Source organism: Macaca thibetana, chromosome 11, assembly GCF_024542745.1.
Source record: "Macaca thibetana thibetana isolate TM-01 chromosome 11, ASM2454274v1, whole genome shotgun sequence".
Lineage (NCBI taxonomy): Eukaryota > Metazoa > Chordata > Mammalia > Primates > Cercopithecidae > Macaca > Macaca thibetana.
This window is the reverse complement of record NC_065588.1, coordinates 105,995,516-106,016,678: the sequence shown is the minus strand read 5'-3', so window position 1 is coordinate 106,016,678 and position 21,163 is coordinate 105,995,516. Positions and strand designations below refer to the sequence as shown.

Below are 21,163 nucleotides of genomic sequence, written 5' to 3'. Positions count from 1 at the left end.
TGTTATTATGTAAGTTGAGAATGCATGGTCCTTCCAGAGAGGCAGCGGTAGCGGTGCTGGAAGAGAACACCTTCCAGGGCTAACAAGTGGCATGACCTCCCCAGGTTGGCCTCCACATGCAGCGAAGGTCAGTGATCCGTCAGGTGAGGTTAAAGGGTGGCATGGAGTTGTCACCCCATTGATGCCTGGCAGGCCTGTCTGGGAGACCAGAGCACCCTGGATTTGTTGCCTGCATCCCTGGCGCAGCACCTCTGAGCAGCCTCTGACGTGACCACCATAGGGAAGGCTCCAGCATGGCCCCTTGTTGGGAGATTTGCCTCTGTAGACATTGGAAAGAGGCTCAGTTGCCAAGAGGAGACTGCTCATGGCCCAGCGTGAGGACAGCATGCCCGGAGCTTGCAGCAGGGCAAGGTGGCAGCCCCGGCTCTAGTGGGGCCTCACAGGGGAGCACAGAGAAAGCAGCAGGGGCACAGGTCAAGGATGAGTCCCACTCGGTGGAGGTTCTGGGGGATCCTGTGGCTTCCACAATGATGTCATTTGCTGGGTCACAGCACCTGACCCTAGTAATGATATGATTGAAGTCCAGGTACTGAGTGTTCAGCACTCACCGGGCACTCTGCTACATGTATTTGGTGCCTTATTTTATTTTATTTTTGAGATGGAGTCTTGCTCTGTTGCTAGGCTGGAATACAGTGGCATAATCTCGGCTCACTGCAACCTCCGCCTCCTAGGTTCAGGCGATTTTCCTCTCTCAGCCTCCTGGGTATCTGGGACTACAGGCGCCTGCTACCACGCCTGGCTAATTTTTGTATTTTTAGTAGAGGTGAGGTTTCACCATGTTGGCCAGGCTGGTCTCAAACTCCTGACCTTGTGATCCGCCCGCCTTGGCCTCCCAAAGTGCTGGGATTACAGGTGTGAGCTACCGCCTGGCCTCGGTGCCTTATTTTTAATTTCTTAAAGAAGTATATGAAATAAGTACTTTTATTGCCCCATTTGACACAAGAGGAAACTGAGGCACACAGAGGCGAGGAGACTTACTCAGCTTGGGAGTGGTCATGCAGGATTCTCACCCCATCTATCTGAATCCCTAGCCCACCTTCTTTCCACTGGACTCTGGGCTGTTTCCTTAAGTGTCTAATGCTGTTTCTCTCATGTACCTCTTTTCATAGCTGCAATTAGAATGTTCCAGATGGCTGACCAGGTGTGCAGGGTCACCCTGGGTGGAATTTGGCTTAAGGAAGTTCCTCCCCTAGCCCTCTGCCCTCATGTGGTCACTTGGCGCACACACTGAGGTCCCTGTCTGGCCTCCTGGGTATTGGCCTTTCACTCCCGTGGGGTCGGCACCCGCCTCTAGCCTGCTCTGGGGTCTTTGTTCCCTGGGCTCTGTAGTAGGCTTAGTGAGCTCACTTTTCTGGACTGCAACAAGGACGATGAAAAGGTGTCACGGAAGCCCAGTAGTCTGTCTTCAGTCTCGAAGGTAAAGTCCACATCGAGCCTACTCAGTAAAGAACCTGCATACTTCCTGCATGTAAGGAGTGAGATGTCCTGTGACAGCCTGCCATGGGGGTGACAAAAGAGGGAGCGGAGGAGAGGCAGGCAGCAGGTTGCTCACATTTCAGCAGATCCCAGCAGTTCCAGGCACTGCCAGGCAGTTTCCAGGTCTACATTTTATCAACTCCAACGTGTTACCTATTATACGATGCTCCCATATATTATGACCCACCAAGAAAGGAAAACGCCTCCATTTAAGAACATTCTACTGGGTGTGATGGTGTGTCCCTCTAATCGCAGCACTTTGGGAGGCTGAGGCAGAAGGATTGCTTGAGTCCAGGAGTTGAAGCCTGCAGTGAGCTGTGATCTCGCCATTGTACTCCAGCTTGAGTGCCAGAACAAGACCCTATCTTTATTTTATGCATTTATTTATTTTTATTTATCTTGCTTCAGTTGCCAAAGGACCCTGTCTTTAAAAACACACATAGGTGCACGCTGCTATTGAAGACAATGGCCGAGAACAGATTAAGAGGGCAGAAGTCCGGGAGTGTATTTCACATAGCCAGCTGAAAACACTTTAAGGCTACCAACAAAGCAAAACCGGTTACCACTAATCTTAAGAAGATAAACGAGGCCAGGCACAGTGGCTCATGCCTGTAATCCCAGAACTTTGGGAGGCAGAGGCGGGTGGATCACCTGAGGGTGGGAGTTCGAGACCAGGCTGACCAACATAGTGAAACCCGCCTCTACTAAAATACAAAATTAGCCAGGCGTGGTAGCGTGTGCCTGTAATCCCAGCTACTCGGGAGGCTGAGGTAGGAGAATTGCTTGAACACAGGAAGTGGAGGTTGTGGGGTCAGCTGAGATCGTGCTATTGCACTCCAGCTTGGGCAACAGGAGTGAAACTCTGTCTCGGGAAAAAAAAAAATAATAATAAGCGTTATGAATGATGAAAAAGTCAACAGAGTAGATAAAGCTTTTATATTCAAAAACTGCAATTACTTTTGCACCAATCTAATAAATATACGAGATTTGCACACTTCTTAGTAGGACTTTCTCTTGAACCTCTGTAGAAAGAACTGATTCCTCAGTAGCATCATAAAAATAAAGTAGTTAATATTGATGAAGCTACAGAATTAATGGCTCAGTTCTAATATAGTGGTGATGCATCAAATTCCCCCCAAAGACCAATAAATTAAATGTTTTATACAATTAAAAACAAACACATTATATAGCTCTAGAAAAAATTTCTTTATATCCTTATTCTATGAGCTTTTTTCTATTTTAAAAGTTAAGCACTTTTTTTAAAAAAATCTTTTTTGTTAAAACAGACACATTAGCTTAGGTCTACACAAGATCCTGATCACCAAGATCTGTGCAAAAAAAAATTTTTTTTTTTTTTTTTGAGACAGAGTCTCACTCCGTCACCCGGGCTGGAGTATAGTGGCGTGATCTCACCTTACTGCAACCTCCGCCTCCCGGGTTCAAGCAATTTTCCTGCCTCAGCCTCCTGAGTAGCTGGGATTACAGGCACGAGCCACCATACCCAGCTAATTTTTGTATATTGGTAAAAACAAGGTTTCACCATGTTGACCAGGATGGTCTTGAACTCCTGACTTCAAGTGATCCACCTGCCTTAGCCTCCTAAAGTGCTGGGATTACAGGCGTGAGCCACTGCACCAGGCCAAAATTTTTTTTTAATTAGCCGGATATGGTGGTGCATGCCTGTAGTCCCAGCTACTCCAGAGGCTGAGGTTGGGAGGATGGCTTGAACCCAGGAGGTCAAGGCTGTGGTGAGCTATGATCACACCACTGTGCTCCAGCCTGAGTGACAGAGCAAGACTCTGTCTCAAGATAAACCCCAAAAAACAAACAAATACCATTCTGATTCTCGAGATGAATCAAATGTGTGTCTTAGGATTGGATTGTTTATTTCAAGCTGTCCTCATCATGCCTCTGTGATTGGTGCTGTAGCCTCATTTGCCAACAGGAAGCTCAGAGAACGGAGCTGGGAGCTGCACCCAAGCCCATGCTGCCTTAGTAACATCCAGAACAACTCAGCTCTCCCCGGGACCCACCACGTAACCCACCCACCATGTCCCCACAGCCTGCAGTGGCCCTGAAAAATCACTTGCTGGTAATCTCAATCTCTCTTCTCATTTTGTCCCCAGATTGCCTTGGGTCCCCAGTGTTTACTCCCATCAAGGCAGACATAAGCGGCAACATCACGGTACGTACCTGGTCAGGCAGCCATAGCCCAGGACTTGCATCAGGAATCTAAGCCTACCTGGGTTGCCAGCACCATGGTCCCAGCTGCAAGCTTCCCAGCCCGAGGAAGGAGATGGAGGCGTAGAAGATGGGCCCCAAACTTGCCCAATCAGGGCTCAATGTTCTCTGCCCTCCTCCACAGTCTTTCCATCTGGTCACCAGTCTAGCCTGACTGGGACCAAAGTCTAATTAAAGGGTTGACCCTGAGAAGGAACCTGCTGGTTCTTTCATCTATCCCCACCAAGTAAGTAAGTCCCAAAGTCCGCAGTCAGCACTGGTCTGGCCCTCCCCTTCTCCAATCCTGGTAGTTCCTGATGCCGTCTCCCCTGCCATAGACTGCCCGTGAGAATCCATGTAGGGCCCAGCCAAGGGCTTGGGACACACTGTATGATCTCATTTCTTCATCCCAGCAGCCCTTTGAGGCTGGTCCTGTGTTATCCCCTTTTTACAGATGAAGAAGCTGAGACTCAGAGTGAGACCTTAAGAGAAGGACTCACTTAAGGTCACAAGCAAGTAAGTGGCAGAGCTGGGATTCAGACCCAGGCCTACCTGGCTCCATCTCAGAGGCCTTCATTCCTGGACTTCTTGGAATCCTCGGAACCTATTTCCACTTGTCCACCAAAGCAAAACTTCAGATACTTGGTGTCTGAGCCAGTGTCAGTAGTGGCTGGAGAACATGAACTTTGTACCAACTGTGTGACCTTGGACAAGTCCATGCCCTTCTGTGAGCCTCAGTGTCTCTGCCTGTAAAATGGGATAATGACAGCAACTTCAGGGTTGCCACCAGGATCATATAAGGCAGTGCCTGTAAAGCATTTTGCAAATCCTTGCTCATGTGAACAGTCATAGTTACTGTTACAGGTCTTATCCCTGCTGTTCCTGGAGGGCAGGAAGGAGCGGGAGATGCTGGTAGGGTGCTCTTCACCCAGCGTGCAGGCCAGATGTCTATGGGGGGCAGTTTACCTAAGGGAAAATCCTGTGTGCTCCATTTCAGAAAATCAAAGCCGTGTATGACACCAACCCAGCCAAGTTCCGGACCCTGCAGAACATCCTGGAGGTGGAGAAAGAAATGTATGGAGCAGAGTGGCCCAAAGTAGGGGCCACACTGGCGCTGATGTGGCTGAAAAGGTGACGGGCTCAGGTGGCAGGGCCTGGGTGCTGTGCTGCAGAGGGAAAGCAAACCTGTCACTGTTCCGCAGTGTCACCCCAGGCTGGGAAGGTCACTTCCGAGCCCTTCCAGTGTGATGCTAGTTAATGACTGGGAAAAGGCCTCCCAAGGGCCAGGGCTTGCCTGACAGTGATGCTTCCTGGTTCCAGTCCCATCAGAGTATAGGAGCACACCCTGATCAGGGCATCGTGCTAAGCTTTTTATAATGCTGATTGGGTTTCATATTCTGTGAGTTAGGTGTGGTAGCTATTCGCACCTCACAGAGGAGGCGGCTGGCACTTCTGGAGGCCAAATCACGGCCCATGTCATCCAGCACAGTTATGCAGGTTGCCTACTGCACAGAGGTGTCCTGTTTAGGGCTGGTCACACGTACAAAGTGGATTTGTATGTTATGACAGTTTCTTGGTAGAAGTACACCATCTTGAGGAGAAGGAATTCTTTTATTTTTATTTTTTATTTTCAGACAGAATCCCGTTCTGTTGCCCAGGCTGGAGTGCAGTGGCGCAATCTCGGCTCACTGCAGCCTCTGCCTCCTGGGTTCAAGCAATTCTCCTGCCTCAGCCTCTTGAGTAGCTGGGATTACAGGTGTGTACCACCATGCCTGGCTAAGTTTTGTATTTTTAGTAGAGACAGGCCCGCCATGTTGTCCAGGCTGGTCTTGAACTCCTGGCCTCAAGTGATCCATGTGAGGCAGGTGTGAGGCACCGTGCCCGGCTGTGAGGAGGAGTTCTAATTTGCACAAATACATCCTATGGGCTGGTTTGAACCCATGCTGTTCTCAACCAGCTATAGACTCTTCAGCCCTCAAACCCAGTGCTTCTGCCCCTTAGAGCACCCCACCCTGACTTGATCCCCACCCCACTGCAGGGAGGGAGCAGAGCAGCTCACCTGGGGACCCCAGTGGGACAGTGAGGGGCAGTGAAGGAAAGAGCCTGCCAGGTGGGGGGCGCGCAGTGAGGCAGGCAGGGTTCACATCCTGGCCTGTGACTGAGCCTTTCTAGGGAAGCCTCAGTGCTTTCCTCTGTGAAATGGGCTGATTGTGCCAAGCTCAGCCTCACAGGCCCCAGGGAAGCAAGAGGTGAGATGATGTGTGCTAAGGGGAGGGCCCTGGTGAGCTTTTCCATGTGGACTCCTTGCTATACCCCATCTGCTTCTCCTGGCTTTCGAAACATCACCCTACCCCTTCAGGAAAGGCTCGAGTGGCCATTGGAGGATGCTCTGGGAGGTCTCAGGCAGAGAAGCAATGTAGCAGACTTAGAAAGATGCTGAGGGCTGGGGAGCGGAGGCAGGGAACCTGGTGCACATGGGGCCAGTCTTGCCAGTGTGCCCGGTATATCCACAGTCTGTGGTCTGCAAACCCTTTAAGGGCCAGCACTGTGGCTTCATTCCTCAAGCCTGATGGTTGCCTACCATGTTCCAGCCTGTGGGGGTCATGTGGACACAGAAATGGACAAGGCAGGCCCAGACCCACCCCTCGTGGATCTTACAGCCAGTGTCACTGTTGTCATGGGCCAGCACCAGGCCTGGAGGAGAGAAGGTGCTTGGGAGATAATGAATGGAGCCAAGTGGTCACGTTACTTGTAAGCAGCAGGGAAAGATGATTAGGGAATAACCACACCCTCTGGGGTGTACATGTTCCTGGCTCACAGTAGGTGGCAAATTCAGAGTCCATCAGGGTCTTTCACGACAGGGGTGTGCACGGTCCTAATGAACCTTCTCCTCCCTGGGCCGCAGAGGCCTCCGCTTCATCCAGGTCTTCCTCCAGAGCATCTGCGACGGGGAGCGGGACGAGAACCACCCCAACCTCATCCGCGTCAACGCCACCAAGGCCTACGAGATGGCCCTCAAGAAGTACCACGGCTGGATCGTGCAGAAGATCTTCCAGGTGAGCCGCCCTCACAGGCCCCAAAGGACCACCAGCTTGCAGATTCTGCTCCCCACTCTGCCCCTGCTTGGCCGAGGCCTCCTGGCCTGTGAGGCTGTGTTTACCCTCTCGGGCTCAGGAAGGGCTCCCCCATCTATGTGGATGAGGCTAGTGTACGGAGAGGTCCCCCTCCCGTGCCCTGGCCAGCCCCATTCAAGCCGCAGCGGGTGTCACTGTAGATACTCCACGGTGTTTCTCTCTAGGGGCCTTGGCCTGCAAGGCCTGATCGTGGGGTGAAAAGAGAAACCACAGGGAAAGCCCTGGAGGACCCCAGGTCAAAGGTGGCCCAGCCTGATGGCCCCTCAAATTCAGCCTGGATCCCCACATAGGGCATGCGGGGAAAGAAGGGCCTCCTCCTGGGAGCATGTGCTGAAAGGACACCGGCCCTCTGCGTTCTTGGTGGCTTGTGTTGGGGTGACATTGGCCAGGGCTCCTGGAAGTGAGGCTTCAGCCCCTGCCTGGTTAGGTGAGGGCCCTACAGTTGATCACCAGGCTGGAAGCCCTGCTCAGGAGACGTCTGAAGGCCCTCTGGCTGCCCTGCACCATGCCCTTCACCTGCTGCTTGCCGCCCTCATCTCACCCACATGTTCCTGCCCGGCCTGTTCTGGCCACCCTTTCTGCTGCAGCTCCCTCTGCCTGCCCACCCTGGTGGCCATGAGAACGAGGGGCTGATGGGCCCTGTTCAGTGTTCCTGTGGGGTACAGTCTGCAAGCAGGCTGGAGCAGAAACCAGTATGGTTCCAAAGAGGAAGAGCTGGTCACAGAGTGAGATGCATGGCAGCCCCTGGGCCATCCACCCCGGAAGAGCTGGAGACAGAGCCTATTCCCATCGGCCCCTTGAGATCTCCACAGTGCATTGCCCCTACAAATCCTCAAACCAGCACCTCAATAGTAACAGTGTGTCCTGTGTACCTGGCCCAGGGGAGCTGCCCATGAATTGTAATCTTCACAAATGCACCACAAGGTGGCACTGTTCTTACCCCCATTTCCCAGATGAGGACAGTGACACTGAGACAAGGTCACACAACACAAAAATGGGGGGCTGTGATCCTACCTTCCTGAGCCTCAATATCCTCATTTTTCAAATAGGTATAAAATAGGCATTAAATAAATGAAATTAATCAGTATAAAGTGCTTGACACATGGTTCACATGGTTTACACTCAGTACATCAAAGCTATTGTTTTTTTTTTTTTTTTTGAGACAGGGTCTCCCTCTGTCACTGTCACCCAGGCTGGAGTGCAGTGGTACAGTCTTAGCTTACTGCAACCTCCACTTCCCAGGCTCAAGCGATTCTCCAGCCTCAGTGTCGCAAGTAGCTGGGACTACAGGTGCGAGCTACCAACACCTAGCTAATTTTTGTATTTTTTTGTAGAGACAAGGTTTCACCATGTTGCCCAGACTGGTTTTGAACTCCTGAGCTCAAAGCAATCCTCCCACCTTGGCCTCCCAAAGTGCTGGGATTATAGGCGTGAGCCACCACCCCAGCTATTACTACTTTTATTATGAAAGAATAATATTTGGCCAGGTGCGGTGGCTCATGCCTGTAATCCCAGCACTTTGGAAGGCCGAGGCAGGTAGATCACCTGAGGTCAGGTTGGAGATCAGCCTGGCCAACATAGTAAAACCCCGTCTCTACTAAAAATACAAAAAATTGGCCGGGCGCGGTGGCTCAAGGCTGTAATCCCAGCACTTTGGGAGGCTGAGGCGGGCGGATCACAAGGTCAGGAGATCAAGACCATCCTGGCTAACATGGTGAAACCCCGTCTCTACCACAAATACAAAAAATTAGCTGGGTGTGGTGGTGGGCGCCTGTAGTCCCAGCTACTTGGGTGTCTGAGGCAGGAGAATGGCGTGAACCCAGGAGGCAGAGCTTGCAGTGAGCCGAGATCATGCCACTGCACTCCAGCCTGGGTGACAGAGTGAGACTCCATCTAAAAAAAAAAAAAAAAAAATTAGCTGGGCATGGTGGCAGGCACCTGTAGTCCCAGCTACTTGGGAGGTTGAGGTAGGAGAATAGCTTGAACCCAGTAAGCAGAGGTTGCAGTGAACCAAGATCGTGCCACTGCACTCCATCCTGGGTGACAGAGCAAGACTATGTCTAAAAAGATTTAAAAAATAGTATTTATACTTTCCTCATCCTATCAAACTCCTGGCCTAAACTTGTTTTTTCTTTTTTTTTTTAAGACGGAGTCTCGCTCTGTCACCCAGGCTGAAGTGCAGTGGCGTGATCTCAGCTCACTGCAACCTCCGCCTCCCAGGTTCAAGCAATTTTCCTGCCTCAGCCTCCCGAGTAGCTGGGACTACAGATGCCCACCACTACACCTGGCTAATTTTTTGTATTTTTAGTAGAGACGGGGTTTTATCATATTGGCCAGGCTGGTCTCGAACTCCTGACCTTGTGATCTGCCCACCTTGGCCTCCCAAAGTGCTGGGATTACAGGCATGAGCCACCGCACCTGGCTAGCCTAAGCTTTTTTTTTTTTTTTTTTTTTTTTGAGACGGAGTCTCGCTATGTCGCCCAGGGTGGAGTGCAGTGGCCGGATCTCAGCTCACTGCAAGCTCCGCCTCCCGGGTTTTTACGCCATTCTCCTGCCTCAGCCTCCCGAGTAGCCGGGACTACAGGCGCCCACCACCTCGCCCGGCTAGTTTTTTGTATTTTTTAGTAGAGACGGGGTTTCACCGTGTTAGCCAGGATGGTCTCAAACTCCTGACCTCGTGATCTGCCCGTCTCGGCCTCCCAAAGTGCTGGGATTACAGGCTTGAGCCACCGCGCCCGGCCTAGCCTAAGCTTTTTATCTAGTTGTACCTTTTTTCTTCTGGCTCTGAAATTCTGTGAATTTCAAATTCTCTGTACTTTTCAAGTATGAGAGCAGCCCTGAAATTTAGGGAAGTATCGGCCCCCTAAGGACAAAAGAGAGACCACAGTATGATTAGCAGTCGTCTCCCCAACTCAGAAAGTGAGTTTTCCGAAGAAGCAGTTCCCTTTTTCCAGAGCAAGGAACCCAGAAGGAAGAGACTTACCCATGCTGAACACCTACTGTGTGCCAGGTGTTGTGCTGAGTGCCTACTGTATGCCTGGTGCTGTGCTGAGCACTTTGTACAAGCCCCCTAATCCTTATAAAAGCAACCCAATTAGGTGGGAGCCATTATCCCCATTTTGCAGATGAGGAAACTGAAGCTCAGAGAGGCTAAGTGACTTGCTCAAGGTTCACAGCTAGTTGGTGGCCCAGACTGGCATTTGCACCTAGGCTTGTCTGTCCCCAAAGCTGATGTCCTTCCTGCTGTCGCTCAAAATACACCTCCCTTTTCCTTTCCCTTCCAACACCTCAAATAGCACAGACCCCCTGTCCAGCACGGACCCAGGGAAGACCCCTCCCAGAACCCTGGCCTGCTGGCCTGGCTCCTCGGCCCCTGCTAACGCTGTGCCTACCTCCCTTCTTGCCCGTCTCAAGGCAGCACTGTACGCAGCCCCCTATAAATCCGACTTCCTGAAAGCACTCTCCAAGGGGCAGAATGTGACAGAGGAGGAGTGCCTGGAGAAGATCCGCCTCTTCCTAGTCAACTACACGGCCACCATCGATGTCATCTATGAGATGTACACCCAGATGAATGCCGAGCTTAACTACAAGGTGTAGGCGTGCCCACCGCTGGACACGCCCCTGACTCGTGGCCACACGGAGAAACAGGCAAACCAGAATCACTGTGAATCAAGTCTGTGAGCTGCCCCTGGCCTGCGTCCCCCAGAGCGGCCCAGGGTCCTGCCAGAGTCTGCAGGGGACAGCCCTCGTTTTTTAAGTCATTTTTTTTTTTTGGTCTATTCTAAAGGACCAATAAATAATGATCTTACTTCCAAATCTCCTTGGAATTCACGACAGCACAGACTGACTTTATAGCTTCATTTCAGCGTGGTAAAAATTGATTAACACTTCTAATAAGTCAAGTCCTAGGGTTTTTTGGTTTGGTTTTGTCGCCAACGAGGAACACGGCTCTGGGGGAATGGTGTCATCCACCTCACTTTAAAAATAAGCACATGATGGCCGGGCACCGTGGCTCACGCCTGTAATCCCAGCACTTTGCGGGAGGCCGAGGTGGGTGGATCACCTGAGGTCGGGAGTTTGAGACCAGCCTGGCCAACATGGTGGAACCCCATCTCTACTAAAAATATAAAAAATTAGGCGTGGTGGCGCACGCCTGTAGTTCCAGCTACTCAGGAGGCTGAGGCAGGAGAACCACTTGAACCCAGGAGGTGGAGGTTGCAGTGAGCTGAGATCGCACCACTGCACTCCAGCCTGGGCAACAAGAGCAAAACTCCGTCTCAAAAAAAAAAAGAGGTGGGTGGATCACTTGAGGTCAGAGTTTGAGACCAGCCTGACCAACATGGTGAAATCCTGTCTCTACTAAAAATACCCAGGCATGGTAGCACACGCCTGTAATCCCATCTTCTTGGGAGGCGGAGGCAGGAGAATCGCTAGAACCCGGGAGGTGGAGGTTACAGTAGCTGAGATCGCACCACTGCATACCAGCCTGGGCAACGAGAGCGAAACTCAGTCTCAAAAAAAAAAAAGCACGTGACCTTATGAAGCTCTCGCTGTATTGCTATTTTGGTTATTTTAAGGACTATAATAAGAGTTTGATTTGAAATTATGCAGGGCCCCTATGTGGGATTTTTTTTTTTTTTAAAAGCAAACTGGTGTGTATTCTCATGTGGTTTGCATAGCCCAGCCTCACAGCACTGTTGTAAATCCTGCTCTTTCTGTCTCGCCAGACAGGTTTTTTTGTTTGTTTTCTTTTTTCTGGTTTGTTGTTGTTGTTGTTGCTGTTGTTTTACAGCTGAAACTAACCAGCAAGCCCTTGATGACCAAGAGGCGTTTCTTTCAAAGCTATAGGGCACAAACAATTGACCATAGATGACTCTGTTTTCATTCTTCAGAAGAATTACTTCCTTCAGGGACAGATTTTTCAACCTCAGAAACTACCTACTGTGTGTATTCTCTTGACGGGGAGAGATGGACCCTCCAGCCGCTAGGATTCAAGAAAACGCCTCGCTGCCTTAACCGGAACTGTTCTTCCTGGCGCTACAAACAACTGTACTTTTTAAAGTGCTGGGGCAAACAAAGCAACCCCAAAACAATTGACGTGTGTTTTAAAAGAAAAAACCCAATGAGGAACAATTGGTGATTTTTATGCAGAAACTAAATAATCCTTAATAAATAAATCTCTATTTTGGAATCACATCTGTGCACTGTATTGGTTCTTGATTTTTTTTTTTTTTTTCTTTCCTGCATTGAAAATTACAACTGGGGACCCTTACAAATCCTACCAAGAACTTATTTTCTGGCCTCCACGGTTTTAAATTTTTATTTATTTATTTTATTATTTTTAAATGTTTTTGTAGAGATTGGGGTCTGGCTATGCAAAGTTGCCAGGCTGGTCTCAGTCTCCTGGCCTCAAGCAATCCTCTTGCCTCAGCCTCCCAAAGGGTTGGGATTACAGGCATGAGCCACTGCACCAGGCCTGGCCTCCATGGTTTTAAAAAACAGAACTGGTTGCTGCATGGAGAAACGGGAATTTCACATAAGACTCTTGGGTTTTGGCAGGGCGCAGGGGCTCACTTCTGTAATCCCAGCACTTTGGGAGGCTGAGGCGGGTGGATCACTTGAGGTCAGGAGTTCGAGACAAGCATGGCCAACATGGTAAAACCCCGTCTCTACTAAAAATACAAAAATTAGCCAGGCATGGTGGCAGGCACCTGTAATCCCAGCTACTTTGGAGGCTGAGGCAGGAGAATCACTTGAACCTGGGAGGCAGAGGTTGCAGTGAGTCGAGATTGCACCATGGCAATCCAACCTGGCCGACAAGAACAAGACTCTATCTCAAAGAAAAAAAAAAATCTTGAGTTTCTGTAGCCATAAAAAAAGAATGAGTTCACGTCCTTTGCAGGGACATGGATGAAGCTGGAAGCCATCATTCTCAGCAAACTTAACACAGGAACAGGAAACCAAACACCGCATGTTCTTACTCATAAGTGGGAGTTGAACAATGAGAACACATGGACACAGGGAGGGGAACATCACACACTGGGGCTTGTCGGTGGTGGGGGCAAGGGGAGGGAGAGCATTAGGACAAGTACCTAATGCATGCAGGGTTTAAAACCTAGATGACGGGTTGATAGGTGCAGCAAACCACCATGGCACGTGTATACCTATGTAACTTATAATTAAAAAAAGAAAAGAACCTTGGATTTCTAGCTTCTTTTGAAAAACCAGGCTGCCTGGCAGGAGCTGAGAGATGACTGCCCCCTTGGCTGGGCAGGGCAAGGGAAGGGGGAATCAATTCTCCACTTTGCCTTAGTCTCCACCCATCCCTATTGCCTCCCCATCCCGGACCAGTTTGCACTTTTTCATGGGCTGTTGTTTTTTCTGATTCTAGGGTTAAATGTAGAGGGAAATATTTATTTTATTTTGGCCTCCGAAAATGCTGGGATTACAGGCATGAGCCACTGCCCCTGGCCAAGAAAAGATCATTTTAAGGCCGAACACAGCGGCTCACGCCTGTAATCCTCGCACTTTGGGAGGCCAAGGCAGATGGATCACTTGAGGTCAGGAGTTTGAGACCAGCCTGGCTAACATGGTGAAACCCTATCTCTACTAAAAATACAAAAATATTAGCTGGGGTGGTAGTGTGCACCTGTAATCCCAGCTACTGTCCTGCTGAGGCGGAGAATCGCTGGAACTCGGGAGGCAGAGGTTGCAGTGAGCCAAGATTGTGCCACTGCACTCCAGCCTGGGAGACAGAGTGAGATTCCCTTTCCAAAAACAACAACAACAAAAACTTTTTAATTAAAAATATTCGCTGGACATGGTGGCCAGCTACTTGGGAGGCTGAGGCAGGAGAATCGCTTGAACACAGGAGGTGGAGGCTGCAGTGAGCCGAGACTGCACCAATGCACTCCAGCCTGGGTGACAGAACTAGACTCTGTCTCAAAAAATAAATAAATAAATAAAAATAAAAAAATCACTTTAAAAAGGAGAGACAGAATTCTGTATTTCTAGGAAATCCAAAGGGAAAAAAAACCTAAAAAGCAATTAGAGCTTAGAATGAACAGTAGCATCCCTAATCTGAGGATTATTAAAAAATATAATAAAATAGGCTGGGCATGGTGGCTCACACCTGTAATCCCAGTACTTTGGGAGTCCAAGGCGGGTGGATCACCTGAGGTCAGGAGTTCAAGACCAGCCTCGCCAAGATGGTGAAACCCCGTCTCTACTAAAAATATGAAAATTAGTCAGATGTGGTGGTGGACGCCTGTAGTCCCAGTTACTTGGGAGGCTGAGGCAGGAGAATGGCGTGAACCTGGGAGGTGGAGCTGGCAGTGAGCCAAGATCACGCTACTGCACTCCAGCCTGGGCAACAGAGCAAGACTCCATTTCAAAAAAAAAAAAAAAATCTTTTCTTCATGTCTCTGACATAATATGTAAAACTGGGAGGGCAAATTTTTATGGAAGGCAGGGATTTTCCCAGGCCAGCCCCCGTTCCTAGTACCTGCGGGGATCCTGGGAGCATTTTGGGTTTTCGACCCCAGAGACAAAAGCCAGCAGGGCATCTATGCCCTTCCCGTTTCATCCTTGTCAAAGTGGGACTGAGTTCCACCTGGGGCAGGGAGGAAAGAACACACATTGATTACTATATAACAGGCCCTGCAAAAGTGCTCTACACAAATCATTTCACAACCACCTGAGACGTGGACCTCAGTAGCCCCATTTATCAGAGAAGGAAATTGAACCCCCCAGGGTGTGGCAAAGAGACTTGCCCAGGGTGACCCAGCCAGATATGGAGCCACAGGAGTTTCACGTCCAACTCCAAATCTCCCGTCAGCTGTGTTCACTTGTGTGCCAGCTGACAGCCGTTTTCAGCACACCTCCTGCCAAAGCGTTCCCACTGATGGGGCGCTGCCTTATCTGACCCAGGCTGACTGCACAGAAACCCAAATTAGCTCAAATGTTTGATGAGGGTTGACATTCACTTGTTGATTCATTCAACTAAAACTCACTGAGCCCATTACAATGCAACATGTCAAACCCACTGTAACACATCACTGTTCTAGACAAGGAACTGAAATTCACTTTGTAACAATTAAACAGCAGAAGAACTTTTGTCTTTTTAAAAACAGGGTCTTGCTTTGTCACCTAGGCTGGAATGCAGTGGTGCAATCATAGCTCACTGCAGCTTTGAACTCCTGGGCTCAAGAGATCCTTCTGCCTCAACCTCCCGAGTAGCTGGTACTATAGGCATGCACCATCATGCCTGGCTAATTTTTTTTGAAAAGGAGTTCTGCTCTGTTGCCCAGGCTAGAGTGCAGTGGTGTGATATCGGCTCACTGCAGCCTCCACTTCCTGGGCTCAAGCAATTCTCCTGCCTCAACCTCCTGAGTAGCTGGGATTACAGGTGCCCGCCAACACACCCAGCTACTTTTTGTGTTTTTAGTAAAGATGGGGTTTCACCATGTTGGTCAGGCGGGTCTCGAACTCCTGACCTCAGGTGATCCACCTGCCTCGGCCTCCCAAAGTGCTGGGATTACAGGCGTGAGCCACTGCATCCAACCCCAGCTAATCTTTAAAAAATTTTTTTTTTTTTTTTTTTGAGACGGAGTCTCACGCTGTTGCCCAGGCTGGAGTGCAGTGGCGCGATCTCGGCTCACTGCAAGCTCCGCCTCCTGGGTTCACGCCATTCTCCTGCCTCAGCCTCCTGAGTAGCTAGGACTACAGGCGCTCGCCACCGCGCCCGGCTAATTTTTTGTATTTTTAGTAGAGACGGGGTTTCACTGTGGTCTCGATCTCCTGACCTTGTGATCCGCCCGCCTCGGCCTCCCAAAGTGCTGGGATTACAGGCTTGAGCCACCGCGCCCGGCCTAAAAAAATTTTTTTATATTGACTATGTTGTCCAGACTGGTCCATTTTTGTTTAAGGGGCCTTTACCCATTCCTGTTTGAAAGCTAGGATAATTTTAGAGCCACTGAGATAAAATGCAGAAATAGAAATCACATAGTTTTCAAAACTAACTTTAGGATTAAGAGGAAGTATGTAGACAACTATACTTTGTTAAAGACTTATAGGAACAAGGAGATTTGGCTATTGTCACATGACAGACCATTATCCAAGGACAAAGAAGTTTCACAACCTCCCCCTCAACCCTTGCCGGCACCCAGATGTCTGCAGTTGGCCTCTTTCTTTCCCCGTTTACCTAACATATAAGACAAGGCCAAGCCCATATATATATATATATATATATTTTTTTTTAGATAGAGTCTCGCTCTGTTGCCCAGGCCGGAGTGCAGTGGTGTGGTCTCGGCTCACTGCAACCTCTGCCTCCCAGGTTCACGCTATTCTCCTGCTTCAGCCTCCTGAGTAACTGGTACCACAGACACGCACCACCACGCCCAGCTAATTTTTTTATTTTTAGTAGAGACGAGGTTTCACCACGTTGGCCAGGATGGTCTCGATCCCTTGACCTTGTGATCCGCCCACCTCAGCCTCCCAAAGTGCTGGTTGCACGTATGAGCCACCGCGTCCGGCCCAAGCCCATATAATTCTAAGAGAGCTCTTTAGAACATTTAGGCCATCTGGGTTTGCTGGCTCTCCGAAATAAAGTCGCTTTCCTTGTTCCAACTCCTGGCCTCTAGACCGAGTGGCTGTCATGCAGGGAGCAGAAGGAGTTTGAACTCGGTTACAACTTCACCTTTCAGAATTTCAGTTTCCTTATCTGTAACACACAGGTCTCGTTGTGAGGCTTCAATTAAATGTTACCATTTGTAAGGTAATTAGAACAATGTTTGGAGCATAGTAAGCTGCCTTCGTAGGTGTTCAGGAGTTCAATAAAACTGCAAGGATATATTTACGTGATGTGGGGCATACGCTGATGAGATCGAATACTGGAGTCCTGGGTCTGCTGTCTATTAGGGAAGTAGACTTGGACAGCTCACTTCACCCCTCTGAGCCTCAGTTTTCTCATCCATACAGTGGGAATACCAACAGTTTCTAGCTCACTGAGTCAATGAAGCGGCCTGGGCAGGGGCTTATCTGCGTAATCGTTCAATGTTGACCAAATTACCGTCGTTTGCAGGAGGTTATATGGGGACACCACCCTTCAGTTTTGCTGGTTGGTGGATGGTTTCCCGGCTTCACGCCGGCCCCACAGCCCTGCGCCTGCGCATTGAGCGCCTGCAGCTCCCATGGGCCCGGTAGGCGGCGCTGTCCCCATTGCGCCGCAGAGGCAGAGCTGGGAGGCTCCCCCAGGCTCTGCGCCTCCCCGCACCCCACCAGGCTCCCGCCCGCTCCCAAAGTGGGTGGGACGAAGGGAGGGCAGGAGGGGCAGGAGAACTTGTCCTCCTACCGTGCTTGGGCTGTTTCCTAGGGGCTAAATGAGAAGCCTCACTTGAACACTGTTGGGAAAGTTTGCAGCTCGTCCAGCAGATGCCTTGGGGCCCTGAGTTCACACCTGCCTCAGTGTGAAGGTCATTAGGTATGTCCTGTTATTTTCACTGCGACTACTGCCACCAGCACCACCACCACCTAACAATTCTTGGGTTCACGTCCAGGTTCTGAAACTTTGTAATTGAGTGCCCAGGACAAGTCAGTTCCCCTCTCTGAGCTTCAGTTTCTGCATCTGTGAAATGGGACAGAAACATCTCTACCTCGCAGGATTACATTAAATAAGGTGTGTAAAATACCGAACACATAGAAGATATTCAATAACTGGATTGTGTTAACATTTTTATTAATTATGATGCTACAGCCTGCCAAAGGCTCCTGAAAGGACCACTGGTTCTTAATGCAGTTAAACTGGAGCATTTTCACCTACTCCTTGTTCTTGTTTGTTTGTTTGTTTGTTTGTTTTGGGACAGAGTCTTGCTCTCTTGCCCAGGCTGGAGTGCAGTGGTGCGATCTTGGCTTACTGCACCCTCTGCCTCCTGGGTTCAAGTGATTCTCCTGTCTCAGCCTCCAGAGTAGCCAGGACTACAGGCATATGCCACCACGCCCAGCTAATTTTTGTACTTTTTTTTTTAGTAGAGACGGGGTTTTACCATGTTGGCCAGGCTGGTCTTGAACTCCTGACTTCACATGATCGGCCCACCTCAGCCTCCCAAAGTATTGGGATTACAGGCGTGAGCTACCACTCCTGGCCTACTCCTTGTACTTAAAGATACAGTAGGGCCTTTCTCAACACATCAACAAGGAACACTCCAGAAAATATTGTGCATTCTCAATTCTCACTCTGCCCTGATCTGCTGTGTGACTCTGGGCAAGCCTCTTCTGTCCTCTGGGTCTCAGTTTCGTCTTTAAAATTGGGATTAGCAACCTAAATGCCCGCTGATAGACAGTGGAGAAAGAAAGTGTGGTATATACACCCACTGAAATACTGTTTGGCCTTATGAAAGAATGAAATCATGTCATTTGCAGCCCACATGGCTGGCAGTGGAGGTCATTATGTTTAGTGAAATAAGGCAGGCACGGAAAGACAAATATTGCATGTTCTCACTCATTTGTGGGGGCTTAAAAAAAAGATATCGTGGAGTTAGAGAATAGAATGATAGGCCGGGTGTGGTGGCTCATGTGTGTAATCCCAGCACTTGGGGAGGCCGAGGTGGGTGGATCACTTGAGGTCAGGAGTTTGAGACCAGCCTGGCTAACATGGTGAAACCCTGTCTCTACTAAAAATATAAAAATTAGCTGGGTGTGGTGGTGCACACCTGCAATCTCAGCTACTTGGGAGGCCGAGGCAGGAGAATCACTTGAACCCAAGAGGTAGAGGTTTCAGTGAGCCGAGATAGTGCCACTGCACTCTATCCTAGGGGACAGAGCTAGACTCTGTCTAAAAAAAAGAAAGTTTTTTTCGAGACTCGAATGATAGATACCAGAGTCTGGGAAGGGTGTGATAGAGGGAGGGCGGGATAAAGAAAGGTTGGTTAATGGGTACAAATATATAGTTAGGTAGGAGAAATAAGCCCCAATATTCCATAGCAGAGTAGTTACTACTATAGTTAGCAACAATGTGTTGTATATTTCTTTCTCTCTTTTTTCTTTTTTTTTTTGAAACAATGTCTGTCTTCTTCGCCCAGGTTGGAGTGCAGTGACCCAATCTTAGCTCACTGCAACCTTCACCTCCCAGGCTCAAGCCATCCTCCTGCCTCAGCCTCCAGAGTAGCTGGGATTACAGGAGTGCGCCACCATGCCTGGCTAATTTTGTATTTTTAGTAGAGACAGGGTTTCTCCGTGTTGGTCAGGCTGGTCTCCACCTCCCGACCTCAAGTGATCCACCTGCCTTGGCCTCCCAAAGTGCTGGGATTATAGGTGTGAGCCACTGCGCCCGGCAAATGGATACCTTTTACCACTGTATCCAGCTCCTGGCTTGTATTTATAAGTCCAGTGAAATCTACGCTCTGCTTCTGACAAGGAATGGGGTCACAAATGCAAATACACTTAGCACAGTGCCTCCTGCCAGAGGGTGCTGGATAAAGGGCAGCTGTGAAGATAATGAACCCTTAATCAGTCTTTGATCTGACCCAGAGAAGATTGTCTGGAAGGGATAGTCATTCAACCCATTTGCTGAGCACTTACTATGTTCAAGGCTCTGAACGCGGCTCAGGGGATCTTGCAAGAAGACAGATAAGGTCTCTCTCTCCCTCTCTCTCTCTCTTTTTTTTTTTTTTTAATTTTATTTTCAGACAGAGTCTCGCTCTGTTGCTCAGGCTGGAATGCAGTGGCGTGATCTCAGCTCACTGCAACTTCCACCTCCCAGGTTAAAGCGATTCTCCTATCTCAGCCTCCCAAGTAGCTGGGATTACAGGTGCGCACCAGCATGCCCGGCTAATTTTTGTATTTTTAGTAGAGATGGGGTTTCACCATGTTGGTCAGGCTAGTCTCGAACTCCTGACCTCAGGTGATCCACCTGCCTCATCCTCCCAAGGTGCTGGGATTACAGGCGCCCGGCCGACAGATGAGGTCTCTATTCCCCAGGGGTACAACAAGGTCCAGTGCACAGTGAATCCAGAGAGGGAAATGAGCAATGGAGGACAGCAAAAGGGGTCATGTGATGGAAGTGACTATAAGACCCCTGATTTAGATTGGAGTCCGGGTGGGCAGCGCTTTCTGAGGAGGTGACATTTGAGCTGGGATCTGAAGGGGCATAGCTAGTGCAAAGGCCCCGGGGCAGGAGAGAAAGCAACATGCACCAAGGACGGAGAGAGGCCAAGGTGGCCAGAGCCTGGAGAAGAAGAGAGGATGGCAGTGGAGGATGAAACCTACAGGTGCTGAGGCCCGCGTGAGTGTGGTTTTTGGTCTAAGAACAGGGGAAATCATAGCCCCTGTGAGTGGGGGGCGACAGAGCCAGTTTACAGGTTGCGAGCTGTTAGCCAGGATCTATTTCTAGGGGTCCCTTTGAGGGACTCGGAAGAGAGGCTGTCCCCTCCCCTGCCCCAATCCAACCTCTGCTCCTTCCTGGCTGGTAAAGTGAGACTTCCTCACACAAAGTGTGCTTTACTTTGTTGGGGGCATGGGGTAGGGAGGGTGTCCCAGGCCTCTGAAAGTCATGATCCTCTCTCACCCCCTCACAATTCCACTGCCTGTTCTAGGACCTCCATGGACTCCCAGTTGCCCACACAGGGACCCCAGCTGAGAAGTCCTGAATCAGCCTGCTTTCCCTGGGACCAAGGCCTGGACACTCCCACCCCTGCCTGTGCCATGGCCTTCAGATGGAGACTATCTTTGAAGTGCCTGTGGCCAGCTGTGACTGGCCCTACCCACAGGCCACCACACCCGGCTGCCCAGAGGAATGGAATCACAGCCAGTGACTGGGCGGCTGAGAGTGGCTGTGCCCATGGCAACGGTCATCTGAGATGAGCTTCCTCCCCACCTGGCCTCAGGTTTCTGGCCCAGAGAGAATTCCAGAAGAGCCTCATTGAAAGTCCCTGGCAGGGTGGGGCCCCCGGTGACTGGGACAAAAGCTGGCTATTCTCGGGACCAGGGTGGACAGAGCCACTGATTGTCTGCAGCCTCTTTCTGTCCAGTCTCTGTGGCTTCTTGGTAAATGGGGGGAGATGTGATTTCATGGGGAACCTGGGAGACTCCTCCCTGCTGTGTGGCCCTGGGGAGGTTCCTTCACCTCTCTGGGCGTGCTTCCTCTCATGCAGCTGGACGGAGCTCATGAAGGCAGAGTCCTACACAGTGCCTCTGGCACACAGCAAGCAGTGCATAAATGCATGCATGTTAGCCCTGGTGCTTCCCCTGCCCTTTCCTCCCTAGTTTCCTGTGTTTTT

The 21,163-nt window shown here is 50.0% G+C and overlaps 1 protein-coding gene across 1 annotated transcript in view; it reads left to right on the top strand.

The window, feature by feature from the left end:
- The window catches only part of GLTP (glycolipid transfer protein), a 201,641-nt gene extending 189,557 nt beyond the window's left edge, over positions 1-12,084 (top strand). Inside the window, exons 3-6 of the mRNA XM_050749940.1 lie at positions 3,663-3,721; positions 4,754-4,887; positions 6,662-6,812; positions 10,305-12,084. Coding sequence (XP_050605897.1) covers positions 3,663-3,721; positions 4,754-4,887; positions 6,662-6,812; positions 10,305-10,487 — 527 coding nt within the window. The 3' untranslated portion in view covers positions 10,488-12,084. The remainder of the gene's footprint in view (positions 1-3,662; positions 3,722-4,753; positions 4,888-6,661; positions 6,813-10,304) is intronic.
- Positions 12,085-21,163: the final 9,079 nt, after the last annotated feature.